The following is a 20,847-nucleotide window of genomic DNA, read 5'->3' as shown; positions in this document are numbered from 1 at the left end:
GCGACTGGCCATCGATGCTTCGGTCCAACTAAATGACATAATCTCACGTTCACAATAACAACATTATCGTAAGTTTTATCTGTAAACGTGATTATTTGCGATAGCTAGAATAGATATATATTACGGATGACAGTCACAAATCAGGGGGTGGCTGTCTAGTAAATTCACTCAGGTAAGAAATTTTACTTTCTTCTACTTTGACATACTATTGCTATTCTATGTTAACTTTAACCTATTGTAAATACCTTAACTATATGTTACCACCCTTGGCAGTACCTTCAGGTTTATGTGGAACGAGGCATCCCTTAGTATGTGTCTCATCTCTTCTGTATTAAGTTAAGGATTGTTTATTAATACTGACTATTATAGAATGTATAGAGTGTGTCGGATATTTTAACTATTGTATTACGTTGTGAATACTATGCTGGTTGGGACCGTTACAGAATGTAGATTGTATGAACCCCCACTGGGCTGGTGTGTAGAGTACTGAACAATCACACTACGTGGTTTACTTTTGAATGTGTATCATGATTAATGTAGTATGTGTAACGAATCCAAGTGTGATGTTTATGTACTTTGATAGATGATTACAGTGTTAACATGTTCTAATAATTAATTATAAACCATACTATCATTGATTGATTAGGTGAAATCATCCTGTGACTGCTGTGTATTAAACTCCTTGTTTATTTTACTCAGGTGTTGTGTTGTGTGTGGGTTGGTATAGTCAGACCTCTTGCCAAGCGAGCTAATTCCCCAACACTCGCGTTTTAACAAATATACCATTGTGCCACACTCTGTCAAACGCTTTGCTAATGTCACAGAATTCTTTACAGCAAATGCTTTGGATAATGGATAAGAAGTAAATTCTTTTCCATTATCCAAAGCATTTGCTGTAAAGCCATATAGATATATAAGTTGATTAGCAGTACAATCCCTGGGCATAAATCCAGATTGCAAATTTGTTAAAACATTATTGTCCCTTAAAAAGTTAAAAACATATTTGAATACGCATTTTTCAAATATCTTCCCAATACATCTCGTACGTTCAACGGGCCTGTAATTGTGACATTCATTTACACTGCCCTTCTTATGCAAAGGACATACTGAAGCTTCTTTCCATATAGTGGGAAAAATACTTCCGTGCAATGACTTATTACATAAATAGGTGAGGGGCAAAGAAAGTGATTATGCGGTTAGCTTGATAAAACTGATTGCTTATTTTGTCAGGGCGCTTTTAACAACATTCCAGCAATATCAAGGCGGGGGACACAAGAAATGGGCTTCACACATTGTACCCATATGGGGAATCGATCCCGGGTCTTCGGCGTGACGAGCGAACGCTTTCACCACTAGGCGACCCCAACACGCGTTATAATCTTATAGCCCTTGACAGAGTAATTAATCACAAACATTTTATCCATTTATAACCCAACCACTTCCGCGTTATCACACAAAAGCACTTGAGGGTCTTAAGGATTCATTGACCTTGAGATCATCTCAATTAACATGAGTATTGGCAGTCGGTCAGCTACAGCACTATAAGTCACAAAGCTACCCTATTCGAAACTGACAACTGCACTTCGAGTTTTCATGATTATCCATTGGCTAGAGTGCACTTTATCTATTGTGTAGCATATGGGTGTACACTATATCCATTTCCGTAATAAACACGTCGTTTACACGGATGTACATTTCCTGAGCAATTCCATTTGACAAGAAGGGCATCGATAGGTTACTGTTTTCGTGCGAACTTCAGGGGAGGATACAGGTGCCTGTGTGTGCGCGCGCACAGTTCACTTGCATCCGTTTTCAAGAGAGTTTCAATGGTCATGTAATAAATCTTTCAGGACAGAGGGTGGGGGGCCTATGGTGTGTGTGTGGTGTCCACCCATACCGCCTAATTTGTATGTATTAGGTAGGGGTAGGCCAGTAGGTGGAGTTGGTTAGTCATGGTTGGTTAATTGATGACATTTAGGTGACCCCGTTCATCTTGTGAGGAGATTTTCAAATGAAAAGATATCATGCATCTTTAAGCTTAACCCCCTTGTACAGTTCACATCACTTACATATTAATACAAGCTATAGCTGGGTCTACTCAGTTGGGAACACTAATTAGGACTGTTCCATTTCAGCCATGTGTGTTGTCTTAATTAATCCCATTCATTCACAAGTTGTGGCTGTGTAAGATATGGCTGTCTAAGTTTTGGGAGATAACCGGTATGGGTGTGGAAGAGTTCACGTTGAAACATTGGTGGGCTGTATCACACAAGTCAAGTTCATTATCACACAGTAAAATCACTTCAAGTTGTGCAAGGTGAGCCTTCGACTCTGTACACCTAGTCCATCACACAGATCTCGCTCCAGGTCAAATCGTCCTTCGCCCGCGGTAATCTACTGTCAACAGCGACATACTTCCTATTCCTTCTGGGTTCACGCTGATGTCCTTGTTGCTGAGCTAGCCTTACTTCGACGTCATAGAGGTAGGGAGCATGATGGTTTTATTCTGGTCCTATCTTCACTAGCCCCACGTCATACAGGTGGGGAGCGGGATGGTTGTATTCTGGTCCTATCTTCACTAGCCCCACGTCATAGAGGTAGGGAGCATGATGGTTGTATTCTGGTCCTATCTTCACTAGCCCCACGTCATAGAGGTAGAGAGCAGGATGGTTGTATTCTGGTCCTATCTTCACCACGTCATAGAGGTAGGGAGCATGATGGTTTTATTCTGGTCCTATCTTCACCACGTCATAGAGGTAGAGAGCAGGATGGTTGTATTCTGGTCCTATCTTCACCACGTCATAGAGGTAGGGAGCATGATGGTTTTATTCTGGTCCTATCTTCACCACGTCATAGAGGTAGGGAGCATGATGGTTTTATTCTGGTCCTATCTTCACTAGGCGATCATCTACTGTCTGTCCCTTGCACTGTAACTCGGTACAACACCAATAGTTGTGTCTACCTTCTTGGTCTTGCATCTGTAGCCAGCCGTGGTACGCATGGCGTCCGCCACGTTGATGAGGTAGGAGATTACTAGGAATGATATTGCTACTAATACGCTTGCCATCTCTAGCAATGACTAACGGTGATGATGATGATGATAATGATTTGGGGTTTTACGTCGGCTTCTGGTATTGGGGCCATTTATTTATATATATTAATATATCCTTCTCAATGTAAAGTCTCCTTCTCAAGTTTTTTCCTTTTTTATTTAAAAAACATATTTCAAATCTCAACCTAAAGTTAGTTAATAGTAGAAGCTTCCTTCTGAAGTGTTTATCCTATTTATCACAATTTATCTCAGAGGGTGGTTCCCAATGTGCCAACATCCCAGGTTGCCTACACTGCTATCGAAAAAATCAATGCATGAGTGTTTGTGTATTGGGTTATTCTAACCTATGTTAGCAAATGAACTCATTGGATGAATAAGATTTAATATAAGTAATAATAATTATTACAGTATGTGTTATTTTAATATCTGCACAGCATTATTAGCACAGTTCTACTGAAGTCACCATAGTCACCATAATCACAAAAGTCACTGACATCACTGAAGTCACATTATCACAAAGATCAATAAATGTTCAATGTCACTGAAGTTTGACTAGATGTCCCACAGCGTCAATAAACTGCAGCGGTGTTTTTCTGCCTGTAGACAACTGGTCTTTCCGTCTTTGTATTTTGAAGTCCAAGTCTTTGTAGATTCACTCGTGAAGGTCCGGGTTAGAATATTGGCCTTCAGTAACCCATGCTTGCCGTATAAGAGGCGACTAACGGGATCGGGTGGTCAGGCTCGCTGACTTGGTTGACACATGTCATCGGTTCCCAATTGCGTAGATCGATGCTCATGTTGTTGATCACTGGATTGTCTGGTTCAGACTCGATTATTTACAGACCGCCTCCATATAGCTGGAATATTGCTGAGTGCGGCGTTAAACTAACTCACTCACTCTTTGTAGATTCGGGACCGCTGACGTCTGGTACCGCCGTGTTCCAATTGTCTCCTGAAGATGCGCTCTTCAGATTGAAGTTATTCATTGGTTGTTTTAAGCAGCCGATGCCTAACAACACCCCTATGTTAAATTAGACGGTTCATTCGCGGTCAGGCGACTTTTTACGGCGTGTATAAACAAACATTGAGCGAATTTAGTTTTCGTCTTCCCGCGAATGCTGTCGCCTTCCCGATGGGCGAGCGAATGTTTGTCTAAGTCCCTTCGATGTATGAACAGGCGATGTCGATAACAAAACTACTAGTACATTTATATATCTGATTGAATGTAACATGACATCTTCAAATTGTGCCGGGTTTTTTTAACAAGCAATTTATAAATAACCATATGTATAACACCATTATTCACATGATGTGACACAACTTCGCGTATGTAACAGTCATAGTGATGTACGTTTCAACAAAGTTATCCCTTTCGGCATACTCGATGACAGTGAGTGAGTGAATATGGTTTTACGCCGCTTTTAGCAATATTCCAGCAATATCATGGCGGGGGACACCAGAAATGGGCTTCACACTTTCTACCCATGTGGGGAATCGAACCATGGGCCTTCGGCGTGACGAGCGAACGCTTTAACCACTAGGCTACCCCACCGCCCCTCGATGACAGAGACGTGCCCAGTATCAGACAGACAGACAGACTATTCTCAAAAGAACCCATCAACGGTGGTACATGAGAAAAGTACAATATAAATTCGCATATGATAATATAATCAATCAAGATGACAGCAATATAAGGTAAATACATATATCTAAATATATATATATAGTGAAATTTTCAATGAAATATGACAAAATAAGTTAACATGATTCTCATGCAGCTGCAACTAAACTAAAGATGATGTTGATGAATTTAGACAGGTTTTTCACATTTTTTACTCTGGTGCTAGATAAACATTTTTTAAGCTTGAACATATTAGGCCATTCGTAGAGATCTTTACGTGTGTGTATAGACCGCGGCTGGAGAAGGGCTTCACACCTGAACAGGTAGTGGAACTCATCACCAACCGCCGGGGAATTACATAGATGGCACCAACGTTCCACTCTAGGGGTATCAGACCAGCGTCCGGTCTCAACTGGTAAGTTGTGATTTGTTGTTCTAAATTTCAAGATTGGATAATAGACGTTTTTAGGTAGATAGAGGTATTTTTCAAAACTTATATTTTCTTTAAACATTTTATAGTACACACCTTTCGGGCTTTCAATAATGGAACTATGCCAGTTCTGCAGGAACTGGTCTTTCAATATGTCTTCAACTTTTGAAGCCAACCACCGTGAAGAACACATAAACGGATTGTCAAATATATCACCTAATCCACAGTTATTTAATATTTTCTTAACGAACGTTGTCCATAGTAGTTTTTCAGTGTTGTCAGTGAAATTACTGGTGATAAATCTGTAGATAATATTTGTTAGTTTTGGAGTTTCATTATGACTTGCCATTTTGTGCCAGAATAGAACAGCACGTTTATATATTTTGATGTAGAGGGGTTCCCTACCAAGTTCTCCATAAATCATATAGTTTGGTGTTGAATTTCGAAGACCTGCTGCCAATTTAAGAAATTTTAAATGAACTTTTTCAATTAGTTTTATGTTTTCAAATGCCCAGATTTCAGAGCAGTACATTAGGATCGGAGCAATCAAAGTGTCAAATGCCGATATTAAACAGTCCAACGGTAGATTAACTCGTCGTGCTTTTTTTAATAATAAGAACATAGCTTTTGTTGCATTTTCTGCTAAGACTTTAATGGCTTCTACAAATCTCCCGTTTCTGTGTAACTTTATTCCAAGGTAGGTATATGTATCAACAATTTCTATAGTTTGATTGCCGAATGTGAATCTATATTTTTGTTTACTGTTTTTAGCAGGCCCGCTTCCAAAACTATTATTTTGGTTTTGGACAAGTTTACTTTTAGTTTCCATCGTGAACAATATACATGAAAAGTTTCGAGTGATTGTTGTAAGTCTTCAGGGTCTTCACTGAATACGACAGCATCATCTGCATATAGCAAGACTATAAACTGCAGGCAAAGTATCAATTCGGTTTCGGTTTGGTAATCTAGATTAACACCTTTACTTCCTCGTTTCAGTACAAAGGGCTCAATATCATTTATAAAAAGTGGAAACAGAAGTGGCGATAGATTTTCCCCTTGTCTTACTCCCGTGTTGCATGGGAAGAATGAGGATATTTGATTATGTAACATGACAGTGGATTTTATATTCTTATACATGTTCTTTACTAAGTTAAGAAATTTACCGGATATTCCACAGTTTAGCAGTTTATACCACAGACCAGCCCCCCACACAGTGTCGAACGCTTTTGTGAAAGCAACAAAGACGCAATAGAGTTTTCGTTTTTGTTTGTTTTAAAATTTCCCTAATAGCATGTAGAGCATATACGTTGTCGCTTGTAGAGAAACCTCTTCTGAATCCTGCTTGAGCTGGAGTTGACCCGTGAAGATCCGGGGTAGAATAGGTCTTCAGCAACCTATTCTTGTCATAAAAGGCGACTGCTTGTCGTAAAAGGCGACAAACGGGATCGGGTGGTCAGGCTCGCTGACTTGGTTGACACATGTCATCGGTTCCCAATTGCGCAGATCGATGCTCATGCTGTTGATCACTGGATTGTCTGGTCCAGACTCGATTATTTACAGACCGCCTCCATATAGCTGGAATATTGCTGAGTGCGGCGTAAAACTCAACTCACTCACTCACTCAATTGAGCTGGAGTTAAAATATTATTTACTTCGACAAACTTAGTGAGCCTCGCATTAAGTATACTTGTGAATAGTTTACCGAAACAACTGGGAATTGTTATTGGTCTGTATGAGTTTGGATTTAGGTGTTCGCCCTTTTTCTTATATATCGGTCTGATTATACCCTTTAGCCAACAGTCTGGTACAAATCCGGAACAAAGTATCAAGTTAAAGAAAAGGGTTAGGAGTGGTATTAAATGTGTGGAAGCATCAATAATATAATCATTTTCAACAAAATCTAGTCCAGTAGCTTTATTTCTTTTAAGGTTTTAATTACTGAAAGGATTTCCTCACCCGTTATAACCTTATTTAAGACATCAGTGTCATATTGTTGATCATCTACAACATCATCTGATATATCCTCATTAGATTGGGATTCATTAATATCTTTATAGAACTCAAAGAATGTTTCAATATCAGGTGTATTATCAGATTTAGTGACATCCTCTTTACTCAGTAGCTTCCAGTATTCTTTGGGCGAGCGTTTCATAAGGTCACGAAACTGTTTAGTGGTCTCATTTTGAAATTGTCGCATACTTTTGTCCATACATTTTTTATATGCTCTTGACGTTTGATGATAGTGCGTTCTATTTAATGGAATGTTACGTGACTTATATTTTCTTTTAGCTTTATGGAATGATTTTCGCATTTTCCTACACTCATTGTTAAACCACGGTTTATCTTTTTTCTTTCTATTCTGTTCGGGACGATTCGCGCGAACACTCCTGACGCCGAAAGTTTCACGTGCAGCGTCCACCAGCACATGCGCTGTGTCTGTTGCAAGCTCGTTGACCAGATCTGGGTCAACACCGCGTTCGCTTGCGCATTGTGTACACTCAGTGAGGCGTGCGATATTATCAACATCTATATTATTGCAGTCGAGGTAGGATTTTATGGGTATCATATCGTAACGGTTTGCCTATAGTAATGTTATCTTCCATTGGATTTACCATGGGATGGATACTTTCATTGGTGATGTTTCTATGGGATTTTAAAACAAATTGAACAGGGCAGTGGACATCTGAATATAATGGTGAGTAATCAATTATTCAAAATTAACAAGAAGACATAGACATGATGGTGACGAAATAACAGTCCACAACAGATTGGCCTTTACATGTTGCTTTGCCGATTGTTTTGTCTGAACCAACTCTTCCATTACAGATAAAGAGATTTAAATTCTTACACAATTCTATCAATTTAAACCCAAAGTTGTTAGCCCTATCTTTATCTTGTGTGCACCTCTGGTGTGGTAGGCTCAGTTTGTTTTATATATTCAGAGGGTTAATATCATTTTCAAGTTGTGGTACGTCCATTTCGAAATCATTAACAATGTGCTTATCAAGTAAAAGGTAATCACACATAGTGTTAGTTCTGGCATTAAAATCCCCCATAAGGCTTACATAATCACTGACAGATAGATAGTGGAATAGGGATTGTTCAATCTCATTAAATGGGTTACAATTCACATACTTAGAACCTCCAGGTGGGAGATATACAATACCAATGTACATATCCTGATCAATGTGAAACACAGACTTTGATATCTTAATCCACAGAACATAAGTGCTTTCTTCTTCTAGACATGTGACTAAATCTTTTAAAGTATTTCTAATTGCAAAACCAATACCACCTGATTTTCTTAAGGACCCAGACCTGTGATGAATATGTAATTCATATCCATCTAATCTTAGATCATCAAAGATGTCAGTTTTGGTTTCTTGCAGACCAATAATGTCATACTTCTCAATAAACTCTGTAAATTCGGCATATTCAAGTCTCTTTCTTAGACCACACACATTAACATTTAAAAAACTTACCATCTGTTGATTATAATCATTTGCAAAAGCATCATCTTTGTTATTAAAATCATCATCACCATCAACAACATCATCATCATCAACAACAAAACATCATTATCATCAACAACATCATTATCATCAAAATCACTATCACCATCAACATTACCGTCCGCAGCAGCAGAAGAAACACAATTATTATTAACACTTCCCTTATCTATGACGTTCAAGGAATGGTCATGTACAGTTTCAAATGTTGCCTTGGTTGACACAATCAGTTATAATTTCATTATCCATGATATTCAGAGGAGTATTATTTACAGTTTGCATAGTGGAGTTGTTTGAACAGTCAAATGCAATTTCTTCATCTGAGATATTCAAATAGGTGTCATGTGCAGATTCTACTGTAGGGTTGTTCACCCATTTAGATGCAGTTTCTTTATCTGATGTGTTCAGATAGTTATTACTTACATACACTAATGCATGATTGTTTACACAATCAGATGTAATTTCTTCATCTGTGATATTCAAATAGGTGTCATGTGCAGATTCTACTGTAGGGTTGTTCACCCATTTAGATGCAGTTTCTTTATCTGATGTGTTCAGATAGTTATTACTTACATACACTAATGCATGATTGTTTACACAATCAGATGTAATTTCTTCATCTGTGATTTTCAAATAGGTGTCATGTGCAGATTCTACTGTGGGATTTTTCACCCATTTAGATGCAGTTTCTTTATCTGATGTGTTCAGATAGTTATTACTTACATACACTAATGCATGATTGTTTTACACAATCAGATGTAATTTCTTCATCTGTGATTTTCAAATAGGTGTCATGTGCAGATTCTACTGTAGGATTTTTCACCCATTTAGATGCAGTTTCTTTATCTGATGTGTTCAGATAGTTATTACTTACATACACTAATGCATGATTGTTTACACAATCAGATGTAATTTCTTCATCTGTGATTTTCAAATAGGTGTCATGTGCAGATTCTACTGTGGGATTTTCACCCATTTAGATGCAGTTTCTTTATCTGATGTGTTCAGATAGTTATTACTTACATACACTAATGCATGATTGTTTACACAATCAGATGTAATTTCTTCATCTGTGATTTTCAAATAGGTGTCATGTGCAGATTCTACTGTGGGATTTTCACCCATTTAGATGCAGTTTCTTTATCTGATGTGTTCAGATAGTTATTACTTACATACACTAATGCATGATTGTTTACACAATCAGATGTAATTTCTTCATCTGTGATTTTCAAATAGGTGTCATGTGCAGATTCTACTGTGGGATTTTTCACCCATTTAGATGCAGTTTCTTTATCTGATGTGTTCAGATAGTTATTACTTACATACACTAATGCATGATTGTTTACACAATCAAATGTCATTTCTTCATCTGTGATTTTCAAATAGGTGTCATGTGCAGATTCTACTGTAGGGTTGTTCACCCATTTAGATGCAGTTTCTTTATCTGATGTGTTCAGATAGTTATTACTTACATACACTAATGCATGATTGTTTACACAATCAGATGTAATTTCTTCATCTGTGATATTCAAATAGGTGTCATGTGCAGATTCTACTGTAGGATTTTTCACCCATTTAGATGCAGTTTCTTTATCTGATGTGTTCAGATAGTTATTACTTACATACACTAATGCATGATTGTTTACACAATCAAATGTCATTTCTTCATCTGTGATATTCAAATAGGTGTCATGTGCAGATTCTACTGTAGGATTTTTTCACCCATTTAGATGCAGTTTCTTTATCTGATGTGTTCAGATAGTTATTACTTACATACACTAATGCATGATTGTTTACACAATCAGATGTAATTTCTTCCTCTGTGATATTCAAATAGGTGTCATGTGCAGATTCTACTGTAGGATTTTTCACCCATTTAGATGCAGTTTCTTTATCTGATGTGTTCAGATAGTTATTACTTACATACACTAATGCATGATTATTTACACAATCAAATGTCATTTCTTCATCTGTGATATTCAAATAGGTGTCATGTGCAGATTCTACTGTAGGATTTTTCACCCATTTAGATGCAGTTTCTTTATCTGATGTGTTCAGATAGTTATTACTTACATACACTAATGCATGATTGTTTACACAATCAAATGTCATTTCTTCATCTGTGATATTCAAATAGGTGTCATGTGCAGATTCTACTGTGGGATTTTCCACCCATTTAGATGCAGTTTCTTTATCTGATGTGTTCAGATAGTTATTACTTACATACACTAATGCATGATTGTTTACACAATCAAATGTCATTTCTTCATCTGTGATATTCAAGTAGGTGTCATGTGCAGATTTTACTGTAGGGTTGTTCACCCATTTAGATGCAGTTTCTTTATCTGATGTGTTCAGATAGTTATTACTTACATACACTAATGCATGATTGTTTACACAATCAAATGTCATTTCTTCATCTGTGATATTCAAATAGGTGTCATGTGCAGATTCTACTGTGGGATTTTTCACCCATTTAGATGCAGTTTCTTTATCTGATGTGTTCAGATAGTTATTACTTACATACACTAATGCATGATTGTTTACACAATCAGATGTAATTTCTTCATCTGTGATTTTCAAATAGGTGCCATGTGCAGATTCTACTGTAGGATTTTTCACCCATTTAGATGCAGTTTCTTTATCTGATGTGTTCAGATAGTTATTACTTACATACACTAATGCATGATTGTTTACACAATCAAATGTAATTTCTTCATCTGTGATATTCAAATAGGTGTCATGTGCAGATTCTACTGTAGGATTTTTCACCCATTTAGATGCAGTTTCTTTATCTGATGTGTTCAGATAGTTATTACTTACATACACTAATGCATGATTGTTTACACAATCAAATGTAATTTCTTCATCTGTGATATTCAAATAGGTGTCATGTGCAGATTCTACTGTAGGGATTTTTCACCCATTTAGATGCAGTTTCTTTATCTGATGTGTTCAGATAGTTATTACTTACATACACTAATGCATGATTGTTTACACAATCAAATGTCATTTCTTCATCTGTGATATTCAAATAGGTGTCATGTGCAGATTCTACTGTGGGATTTTCACCCATTTAGATGCAGTTTCTTTATCTGATGTGTTCAGATAGTTATTACTTACATACACTAATGCATGATTGTTTACACAATCAGATGTAATTTCTTCATCTGTGATGTTCAAATAGGTGTTATGTGCAGATTCTACTGTAGGATTTTTCACCCATTTAGATGCAGTTTCTTTATCTGATGTGTTCAGATAGTTATTACTTACATACACTAATGCATGATTGTTTACACAATCAAATGTCATTTCTTCATCTGTGATATTCAAATAGGTGTCATGTGCAGATTCTACTGTGGGATTTTTCACCCATTTAGATGCAGTTTCTTTATCTGATGTGTTCAGATAGTTATTACTTACATACACTAATGCATGATTGTTTACACAATCAAATGTCATTTCTTCATCTGTGATTTTCAAATAGGTGCCATGTGCAGATTCTACTGTAGGATTTTTCACCCATTTAGATGCAGTTTCTTTATCTGATGTGTTCAGATAGTTATTACTTACATACACTAATGCATGATTGTTTACACAATCAAATGTCATTTCTTCATCTGTGATATTCAAATAGGTGTCATGTGCAGATTCTACTGTAGGATTTTTCACCCATTTAGATGCAGTTTCTTTATCTGATGTGTTCAGATAGTTATTACTTACATACACTAATGCATGATTGTTTACACAATCAAATGTCATTTCTTCATCTGTGATATTCAAATAGGTGTCATGTGCAGATTCTACTGTAGGATTTTTCACCCATTTAGATGCAGTTTCTTTATCTGATGTGTTCAGATAGTTATTACTTACATACACTAATGCATGATTGTTTACACAATCAAATGTCATTTCTTCATCTGTGATATTCAAATAGGTGTCATGTGCAGATTCTACTGTGGGATTTTTCACCCATTTAGATGCAGTTTCTTTATCTGATGTGTTCAGATAGTTATTACTTACATACACTAATGCATGATTGTTTACACAATCAGATGTCATTTCTTCATCTGTGATGTTCAAATAGAGTGTTATGTGCAGATTCTACTGTAGGATTTTTCACCCATTTAGATGCAGTTTCTTTATCTGATGTGTTCAGATAGTTATTACTTACATACACTAATGCATGATTGTTTACACAATCAGATGTAATTTCTTCATCTGTGATATTCAAATAGGTGTCATGTGCAGATTATACTGTAGGATTTTTCACCCATTTAGATGCAGTTTCTTTATCTGATGTGTTCAGATAGTTATTACTTACATACACTAATGCATGATTGTTTACACAATCAAATGTCATTTCTTCATCTGTGATATTCAAATAGGTGTCATGTGCAGATTCTACTGTGGGATTTTTCACCCATTTAGATGCAGTTTCTTTATCTGATGTGTTCAGATAGTTATTACTTACATACACTAATGCATGATTGTTTACACAATCAAATGTCATTTCTTCATCTGTGATATTCAAGTAGGTGTCATGTGCAGATTCTACTGTAGGGTTGTTCACCCATTTAGATGCAGTTTCTTTATCTGATGTGTTCAGATAGTTATTACTTACATACACTAATGCATGATTGTTTACACAATCAAATGTCATTTCTTCATCTGTGATATTCAAATAGGTGTCATGTGCAGATTCTACTGTAGGATTTTTCACCCATTTAGATGCAGTTTCTTTATCTGATGTGTTCAGATAGTTATTACTTACATACACTAATGCATGATTGTTTACACAATCAAATGTCATTTCTTCATCTGTGATATTCAAATAGGTGTCATGTGCAGATTCTACTGTGGATTTTTCACCCATTTAGATGCAGTTTCTTTATCTGATGTGTTCAGATAGTTATTACTTACATACACTAATGCATGATTGTTTACACAATCAAATGTCATTTCTTCATCTGTGATATTCGAGTAGGTGTCATGTGCACATTCTACTGTAGGGTTGTTCACCCATTTAGATGCAGTTTCTTTATCTGATGTGTTCAGATAGTTATTACTTACATACACTAATGCATGATTGTTTACACAATCAAATGTCATTTCTTCATCTGTGATATTCAAATAGGTGTCATGTGCAGATTCTACTGTGGGATTTTTCACCCATTTAGATGCAGTTTCTTTATCTGATGTGTTCAGATAGTTATTACTTACATAATGCATGATTGTTTACACAATAATGCATGATTGTTTTCACACAATCAAATGTCATTTCTTCATCTGTGATATTCAAATTGGGTGTCATGTGCAGATTCTACTGTGGGATTTTTCACCCATTTAGATGCAGTTTCTTTATCTGATGTGTTCAGATAGTTATTACTTACATACACTAATGCATGATTGTTTACACAATCAAATGTCATTTCTTCATCTGTGATATTCAAATAGGTGTCATGTGCAGATTCTACTGTGGGATTTTTCACCCATTTAGATGCAGTTTCCTTATCTGATGTATTCAGATAGTTATTACTTACATACACATGGTTCAATGCATGATTGTTTACACAATCAGATGTAATTTCTTCATCTGTGATATTCAAATAGGTGTCATGTGCAGATTCTACTGTGGGATTTTTCACCCATTTAGATGCAGTTTCTTTATCTGATGTGTTCAGATAGTTATTACTTACATACACTAATGCATGATTGTTTACACAATCAGATGTAATTTCTTCATCTGTGATATTCAAATAGGTACACATGACGACAGGCTCAACACATTGATCGAACACTGCCGTTATCATGACTGCAAATTTTACCGTGACTGCTGAAAAATCAATTCAGTATCTAATCGGGTTTCCATCAACATATGATAGGCAGGTAACTAGCATCTCAGTCTGCAGTAGACCTATTTGATAGTCGGGATCGGGAACGTCACTCACTACTGGGCCTAAATCTTGTGAACTGGTGGACTCATCGTCAATAATCCTGTCGGTCTTGCCGCTAGAAATGCTTTCAAATTGAAAAATATTGTACGTACGTGATAATATCTGTATGTGGTATACCATCCAAATCCAGGTTTGACTTCGTGGGTTGGTTTATTTGCCAAACAGAAGCAGACCTCAGTAAGCGAACAGGCACCATAGGCGGATCCAGATGGGGGCGCACGTGGTTAACACGTTTGTTCGTCACACCGATGACCCGAGTTCGATTCCCCACATGGGTACAATGTGTAAAACCCATTTCTGGTGTCCCTCGCCGTGATATTGCTGGAATATTGTTAAAAACTGCGTAAAACCATGCTCACCCAATGAGATTACGAAGCCAAGTTGTGATTTAAGTGTTGGAAGTACCGTAAAATCATCACTTATCAGCTACAATTGATTGTTTGTTGTTTGTTTTATGCCGCACTCAGCAATATTCCAGCTATATGGCGGTGGTCTGTAAATAATCGAGTCTGGACCAGACAATCCAGTGATCAGCATCATGAGCATCGATCTACGCAATTGGGATACGATGACACGTGCCAGCCAAGTCAGCGAGCCTGACCACCCGATCCCGTTAGTCGCCTCTTGTGACAAGCATGGGTTACTGAAGATCAATTCTAACCCGGATCTTCACGGGTGATCAAATAGAAATGTCGCTTGTCACGCTTAAGTGCAGGATTTGATTTAAATTATTGCTCTAATTTTCTTGAAATTAACTCACTGTTCTGCGCTTTATAATGAGCTAGTTTCACGCTTCAGCACAATACCTACTCCTGGGTTCAACCAAAGAAGTAAAGGTCTTAGACCTTTAAAGCGATGTTAAACTTATTAAACTAACTGGTATGTAAGAGTTTACAGTTTTCCTAGGAATATACGAACACGTTAGAGCACAAGAGTTATGTCCCTTCCATTTGCAGCGTACAAAAATTCATTCTAATTAATTATTAAGCGAGCGATAAATTACGGCTGAGATATTAGGAAAATATAATATAGAATATTAGTTTCATCAGCTTAGAGAAAAACACCAGTTTAAAGTAATGAAAACTCATCTCACAGACATACTATTCAAGAAGGTATAAGTTACGACTACATAGTTTAAAAGATGTTTCTACATAAATCCTAGCCTAAGGTAATAAGTACTGTATACTCATCTCCTAGACACACCTTTCAGAAAGACAAAAGCTATATCTACATTGTTTAATAACTGCTTTGATGTATAAAGTAAACATGTCATCGCCTATATTAGAACAACATTAAGCAAACACTTTAATTTAGTCTCACGAAGATCTAGCCCAGAGTAACCATGTCTACTGTAATACTATAATCATTCAAGCATCCAGTAAATGTGTCAACAAGACCTCACTTTGCCAGACAGCTGATGTGATGATAACCGAGAGTAACAACCCGCAAGTTTGCCGGCTTAAGGCTTTTCATTGAGTAGTTGTTACCCATAGTCTCATTTCAGCGTTTGGCAGACTGAGTGGTGTCGGTCCGGGAAAGAATTATTTCAAAGTTTAGTATACCCGGGAAAGCGTCAAACCAGGTTCTGTCGGGTATTGCCGGGAAAGCGTCAACATGATAGAAAACATCAGATTACCGTAAATTAGTTGAGCGTCCATGTGTTTGGTATGTTAAACAAACATGTGAAAAGTTCTGTTTGATCCAAATGAATCCTATTAAATGTGAGAAACCATGTTATAGGTAAAGACAGATTGATCAATGCAGGCAGCACAGAACCAGTCAGAAAACGCAATATTGACGCTCGACTCCAGTCGTTGAAGAATGAGTTTAGTTTTACGCCGCTTTTAGCAATATTCCAGCAATGTCACGGAAGGGGACACTAGAAATGGGCTTCACACACTGTACCCATGTGGGGAATCGAACCCGGGCCTTCGGCGTGACGAGCGAAGGCTTTAACCACAAGGCTACACCACTGCCCCCAACAGTTATTGAGACGTATTACTCCTCGGTTTTTCCGAAACAGCCTATAAGTTAATCCTATTGTTGAGGGATTAGCGCGCATCAGTGATTTTGTTTATTTGGAACCAAAGCTTCCGACAAAAGGGGGACCCCAACAAGACTATTGTAGTACCACACGAATTAGGATTAGCAGGATTAATTACTTCCCTTTGTCTGGCCATTTCATTAATTGTTGGGTACTGTAGGGCAAACCCAATTTTGTATCATCGACGAAACGTAATCGTTTTGTTGTTTCAATTTTAGATAAATACTTAGGAAATCAAAATGTTGGTCAGTAGGGTTTAGACTCTCCCAACAGGTTAGCTCTAGCCCTCAGCCCAGAGGGTTGTGCCGACTCTCTGTGTCCACCCCATGTTATTTCATTCTTGCAGGGGCGGTGGGGTAGTCTAGTGGTTAAAGCGTTCGCTCGTCACGCTGAAGACCCGGTTTCGATTTCCCACATGGGTACAATGCGTGACGCCCATTTCTGGTGTACCCCGTCGTGATATTGCTGGAATATTGCTAAAAGCGGCGTAAAATAAAACTCTTCTCTCACTGTTTCATTCTTGTAAATAAAACTGTCATTAGCTTCTTGTGACTTCGAACTCTGTGCTGAGCTAAATCCCACAACGTCCGGCACGCCGTTTAGAAAAGGGGTTTCACCAGAAACCTCATCGGTACGTTACACAGGCGACCATAATAGTTGGTATTATACCGAGTATATTGACTGTGACGAAAATCGACGACCAGCTTCACTTGTTTCCTATCATGTGACAACTGCACTGTGCTTAATGTGTTCTTTTTTCTTTTCCAGTCCTTCGAAAATGGGTGCACGCAGAGGCTGGGTCCGATTCCTGAAGTTCCTTGCCTGTGGTGGCCTTGTCTTCCTTGTGATCCGGGTAAGTAGCAGTAGCAAAAGCATCTCTAATTATCATATTACTGTTTTCAAGACCTGTTAGAATTGGTCTTCAGCAACCTATGCAAGGGCGGGTACAGCTATTTGAGAAAAGTGGGATGCACAGTTCATTTTCATCCGTTTTCACTAGAGTTTCAATGGTCATTAATAAACTTTCAGGACAAAAAGTCAGGGTGCGCGCACCCCCACCCCCACCTAGATCCGCCTAAGCCATGCCTGTCCTAAGAGGCGACTAACGGGATCGGGTGGTCAGGCTCGCTGACTTGGTTGACAACATGTCCTCATATCCTAGTTTTCGTAGAGCGATGCTCATGATGTTAATCACTGGATTGTCTGGTCCAGACTCAATTATTCACATACCGCTGCCATATAGCTGGAATATTGCCGGGTGCGGCGTTAAACAACAAACCATCAAATAAATAAAACATTTTCAAGAAGGTGCTGGTGGCCCAAAGCGTAAATTCGTTGACTGAGTTACGGCCCTTGGGGATCCAGGAAACCTACGATCGCTGGTTCTAATCCCGGTTCATCCCGATTATGTTTCTAGGTTTGTCTGCGCCATTCATGCTGTGTTTCACCAAAGTGGTAAACGCAAACCTGCCTAAGCATTAATCACCTGGAGTGAGTGAGTGAATATGATTTTTCGCCGATTTTAGCAATATCAAATGCATTGTGTGAAGCCCATTTCTGGTGTCCACTCTGTGGTATTGCTAAAAGCGACGTAAAACCATACTCACTCACTTCATGTAGTATTTGATAAAAGCAGTACATTTATCTGAAGCGTCGAAATTCGCGTCGTTCGTTTCCGTTGGTACAGTTGGGTAGCCTAGTAGTTTAAGCCTTCGCCCGTTGGCCCCATTCCCCAAATCGAGACACCGTTTGAAGCATATACCATGTCTCCTAGTCGTGACATTGCACGAATATTGCTTAAAAAACGGCATTGAACATGGGTCACTCACTCATAACACAACATCTATCAAATTCGACTTACTTTCCTTCAAGAGCTTCTCGGGGACGAAGGGGTAGCCCAAGCGTTCGCTCGTCATGCTGGATTCGATTCCCCAAATCGTAGGTATATCGGGGAAAAGAATGGCATAAAATCATACTCACTTGAGTGATCCTTCCACATAACGTAACACTAAACAGACTGGCTGCGATATAACTAAAGAGCTTTTCACTCATGCTCTGCTTTCATAAAATCATTATGACCAGCTTTGTGATGTTTCACGTAGATACTGAAGTGTCTAGTCCAGTAGTAGTGAGTGCGTTTTACGGCGCACTCAGCAATATTCCAGCTATATGGCGGCGGTCTGTAAATAATCGATTTGGACCAGACACTCCAGTGATTAACAGCATGAGCATCGATCTACGCAACTGGTATATGATGACATGTGGCGACCAAGTCAGCGAGCCCGACCACCGGATCCCGTTAGTCGCCTCTTACGACAAGCATTGGTTACTGAAGATAAATTCTAACCGGGACCTTCACGGGTGTAGTCCAGTAGTAAAGGCGTTTGCTTGCTCCCCGGGGTTTTCCAGTTCGAACTCCAGATTGGTGGAGTATGTAAAGCAACTTTGTTGTTTGTGTTGTTGACGTAATATCATGTTTGTGCTATAAAGTCCTATATAACTGTTTGCTATTAAAATAACGTATTTCCGTTCCAGAAATTGCAGTTTCAACCATGTTCAGCGGACACCGACAACTTCTTCCGATCTTATCCCAAGTTTACCGGAGATACCCGAGTACCTCCGGACGTAACGGTAGTGACTGCTTTCTTCAGCCTGGGTAACTTCATAAAAGGTAAAGATGAGACGTTTGGTCCCACGTTGTATCTGGAGTGGGCCACTGTGTACAAGCATCTAAGGAACCCTCTGGTTGTGTACACCGACTCGGACCAGTTTGTGCGACTGTTCACGGACATGAGACAACACTTGATGAACATCACAAAAATCATCAAAATTGAGAAAAAACAATTATGGGCGTTTGACCATTTGGACAAAGTCCGTAACATATACTCTGACCCGAAGTATCCAAAATACCAACCCAATACAGTGGTTCCAGAATACCCATGTGTTCAAAATGCAAAATACTCGTGTGTCGAGAAAGCTATAGAGAGTGACTTCTTCCATACCAAATATTACATGTGGGTTGATGTGGGTTACTTCCGGTTAATCATAAGCAGAAAGAGGGACTTCCGGTTGACACTTCCTCGCGACTTTGATGAGAAGAAAATAGCTATCAATAAAGTGGCTCGATATTCTTTGGAGGAACGGCCAGAAGATATTTTTAAAAATATGTACGTGTGGGTGGGAGGGGGAGTTCTTATCGCTGAGAAAGGCGTGTTTCGCCAGTTTGTGATTGAATACAGAAAGGCCGTGGAACATTATCTGGATTTGAAGCTGAGCAACTCGGATCAGCAGGTTCTGTTTGCGATGTACTCAAAAGCGGAGGTACACTTGAAACCTACTGTGCAACTACAGCCATATTCGTCTCATTGGTATGGAGATTGCTGGTTCTATCTCGGGTATATTTGCTACAGAGAAGTGTGAGTGAGGGTTTTATTCCTTTTTGGATGGTGTTTCAGTTATATTGCATCGTGTCAGCTTGAAGCAGACTTAATGGGAGACTTGAACTAAGACTTTGATGAATCTCATGAGATTATATGTGGTGAGTGAGTGAGGGTGGTGTTTTAGTAATATATGGTGCTGACAAAAACCCAAAACAAGTATAAAACCCCCACTCACTCACTCACCATATATAATAGTAGTATCAGGAGCATAGTGCGGAGTGGAACACGACTGGACAATCTGCTCGCAAGAATAGTGCGTGGATGAGTCATGAATTCTCAACAGTTATTGGTGAGTGAGTGAGTTTAGTTTTACGCCGCTTTTAGCAATTTTCCAGCAATATCACGGCGTGGGACACTAGAAATGGGCCCTTGCCGCTCTTGTCATGATTCCTATCTCCACAGTTGTGTTCTTATTAAGTAAATTATTTAATTAAAACACACAGGCGTTTTTATCTTCTGTGTTTGCTTTGTTTTGTTTTTGTTTACTTCTTGTTGTTTGTTTTCCATTTTCCATGCTGAATTCTGCAGACATTCCCACCGAATCATTCAGCAATGATCCACCAATAATTACTGCGGGGCTGTCGTCAACTAACATGAAGATCGGAGGGATTATGTGTTGTCATCTTTTGCTCTCCGGAAGATAGTTGCATTATGGGAAATTGGAAGGGAGACAATTTACCAAAGGGAGGTAACAACCCTAACTGAAGAGGGCTATACATCTGATGTTGATCTCACAGCCAAAGCTTGAGATTTAAAGGGAGGCAATACTCCACAAATTGTGATCAGTGACTTGT

At 38.4% G+C, this 20,847-nt stretch overlaps 1 protein-coding gene across 1 annotated transcript; it reads left to right on the top strand.

Moving 5' to 3' along the window:
- The first annotated feature begins 132 nt into the window (after positions 1-132).
- LOC124271092 lies at positions 133-20,505 on the top strand. The gene is made up of 3 exons (XM_046706166.1): positions 133-172; positions 17,382-17,466; positions 19,149-20,505. Exons 2-3 carry the CDS (start codon positions 17,392-17,394, stop codon positions 20,031-20,033), a joined length of 960 nt encoding a protein of 319 aa, XP_046562122.1. The 5' UTR covers positions 133-172; positions 17,382-17,391; the 3' UTR covers positions 20,034-20,505.
- The last annotated feature ends 342 nt before the right edge of the window (positions 20,506-20,847 follow it).

Source organism: Haliotis rubra, unplaced genomic scaffold (genome assembly GCF_003918875.1).
Source record: "Haliotis rubra isolate DU_JTF1 unplaced genomic scaffold, ASM391887v1 Scf157, whole genome shotgun sequence".
NCBI lineage: Eukaryota > Metazoa > Mollusca > Gastropoda > Lepetellida > Haliotidae > Haliotis > Haliotis rubra.
The sequence above is the reverse complement of the archived record's forward strand: the minus strand, read 5'-3'. Positions and strand labels throughout refer to the sequence as shown.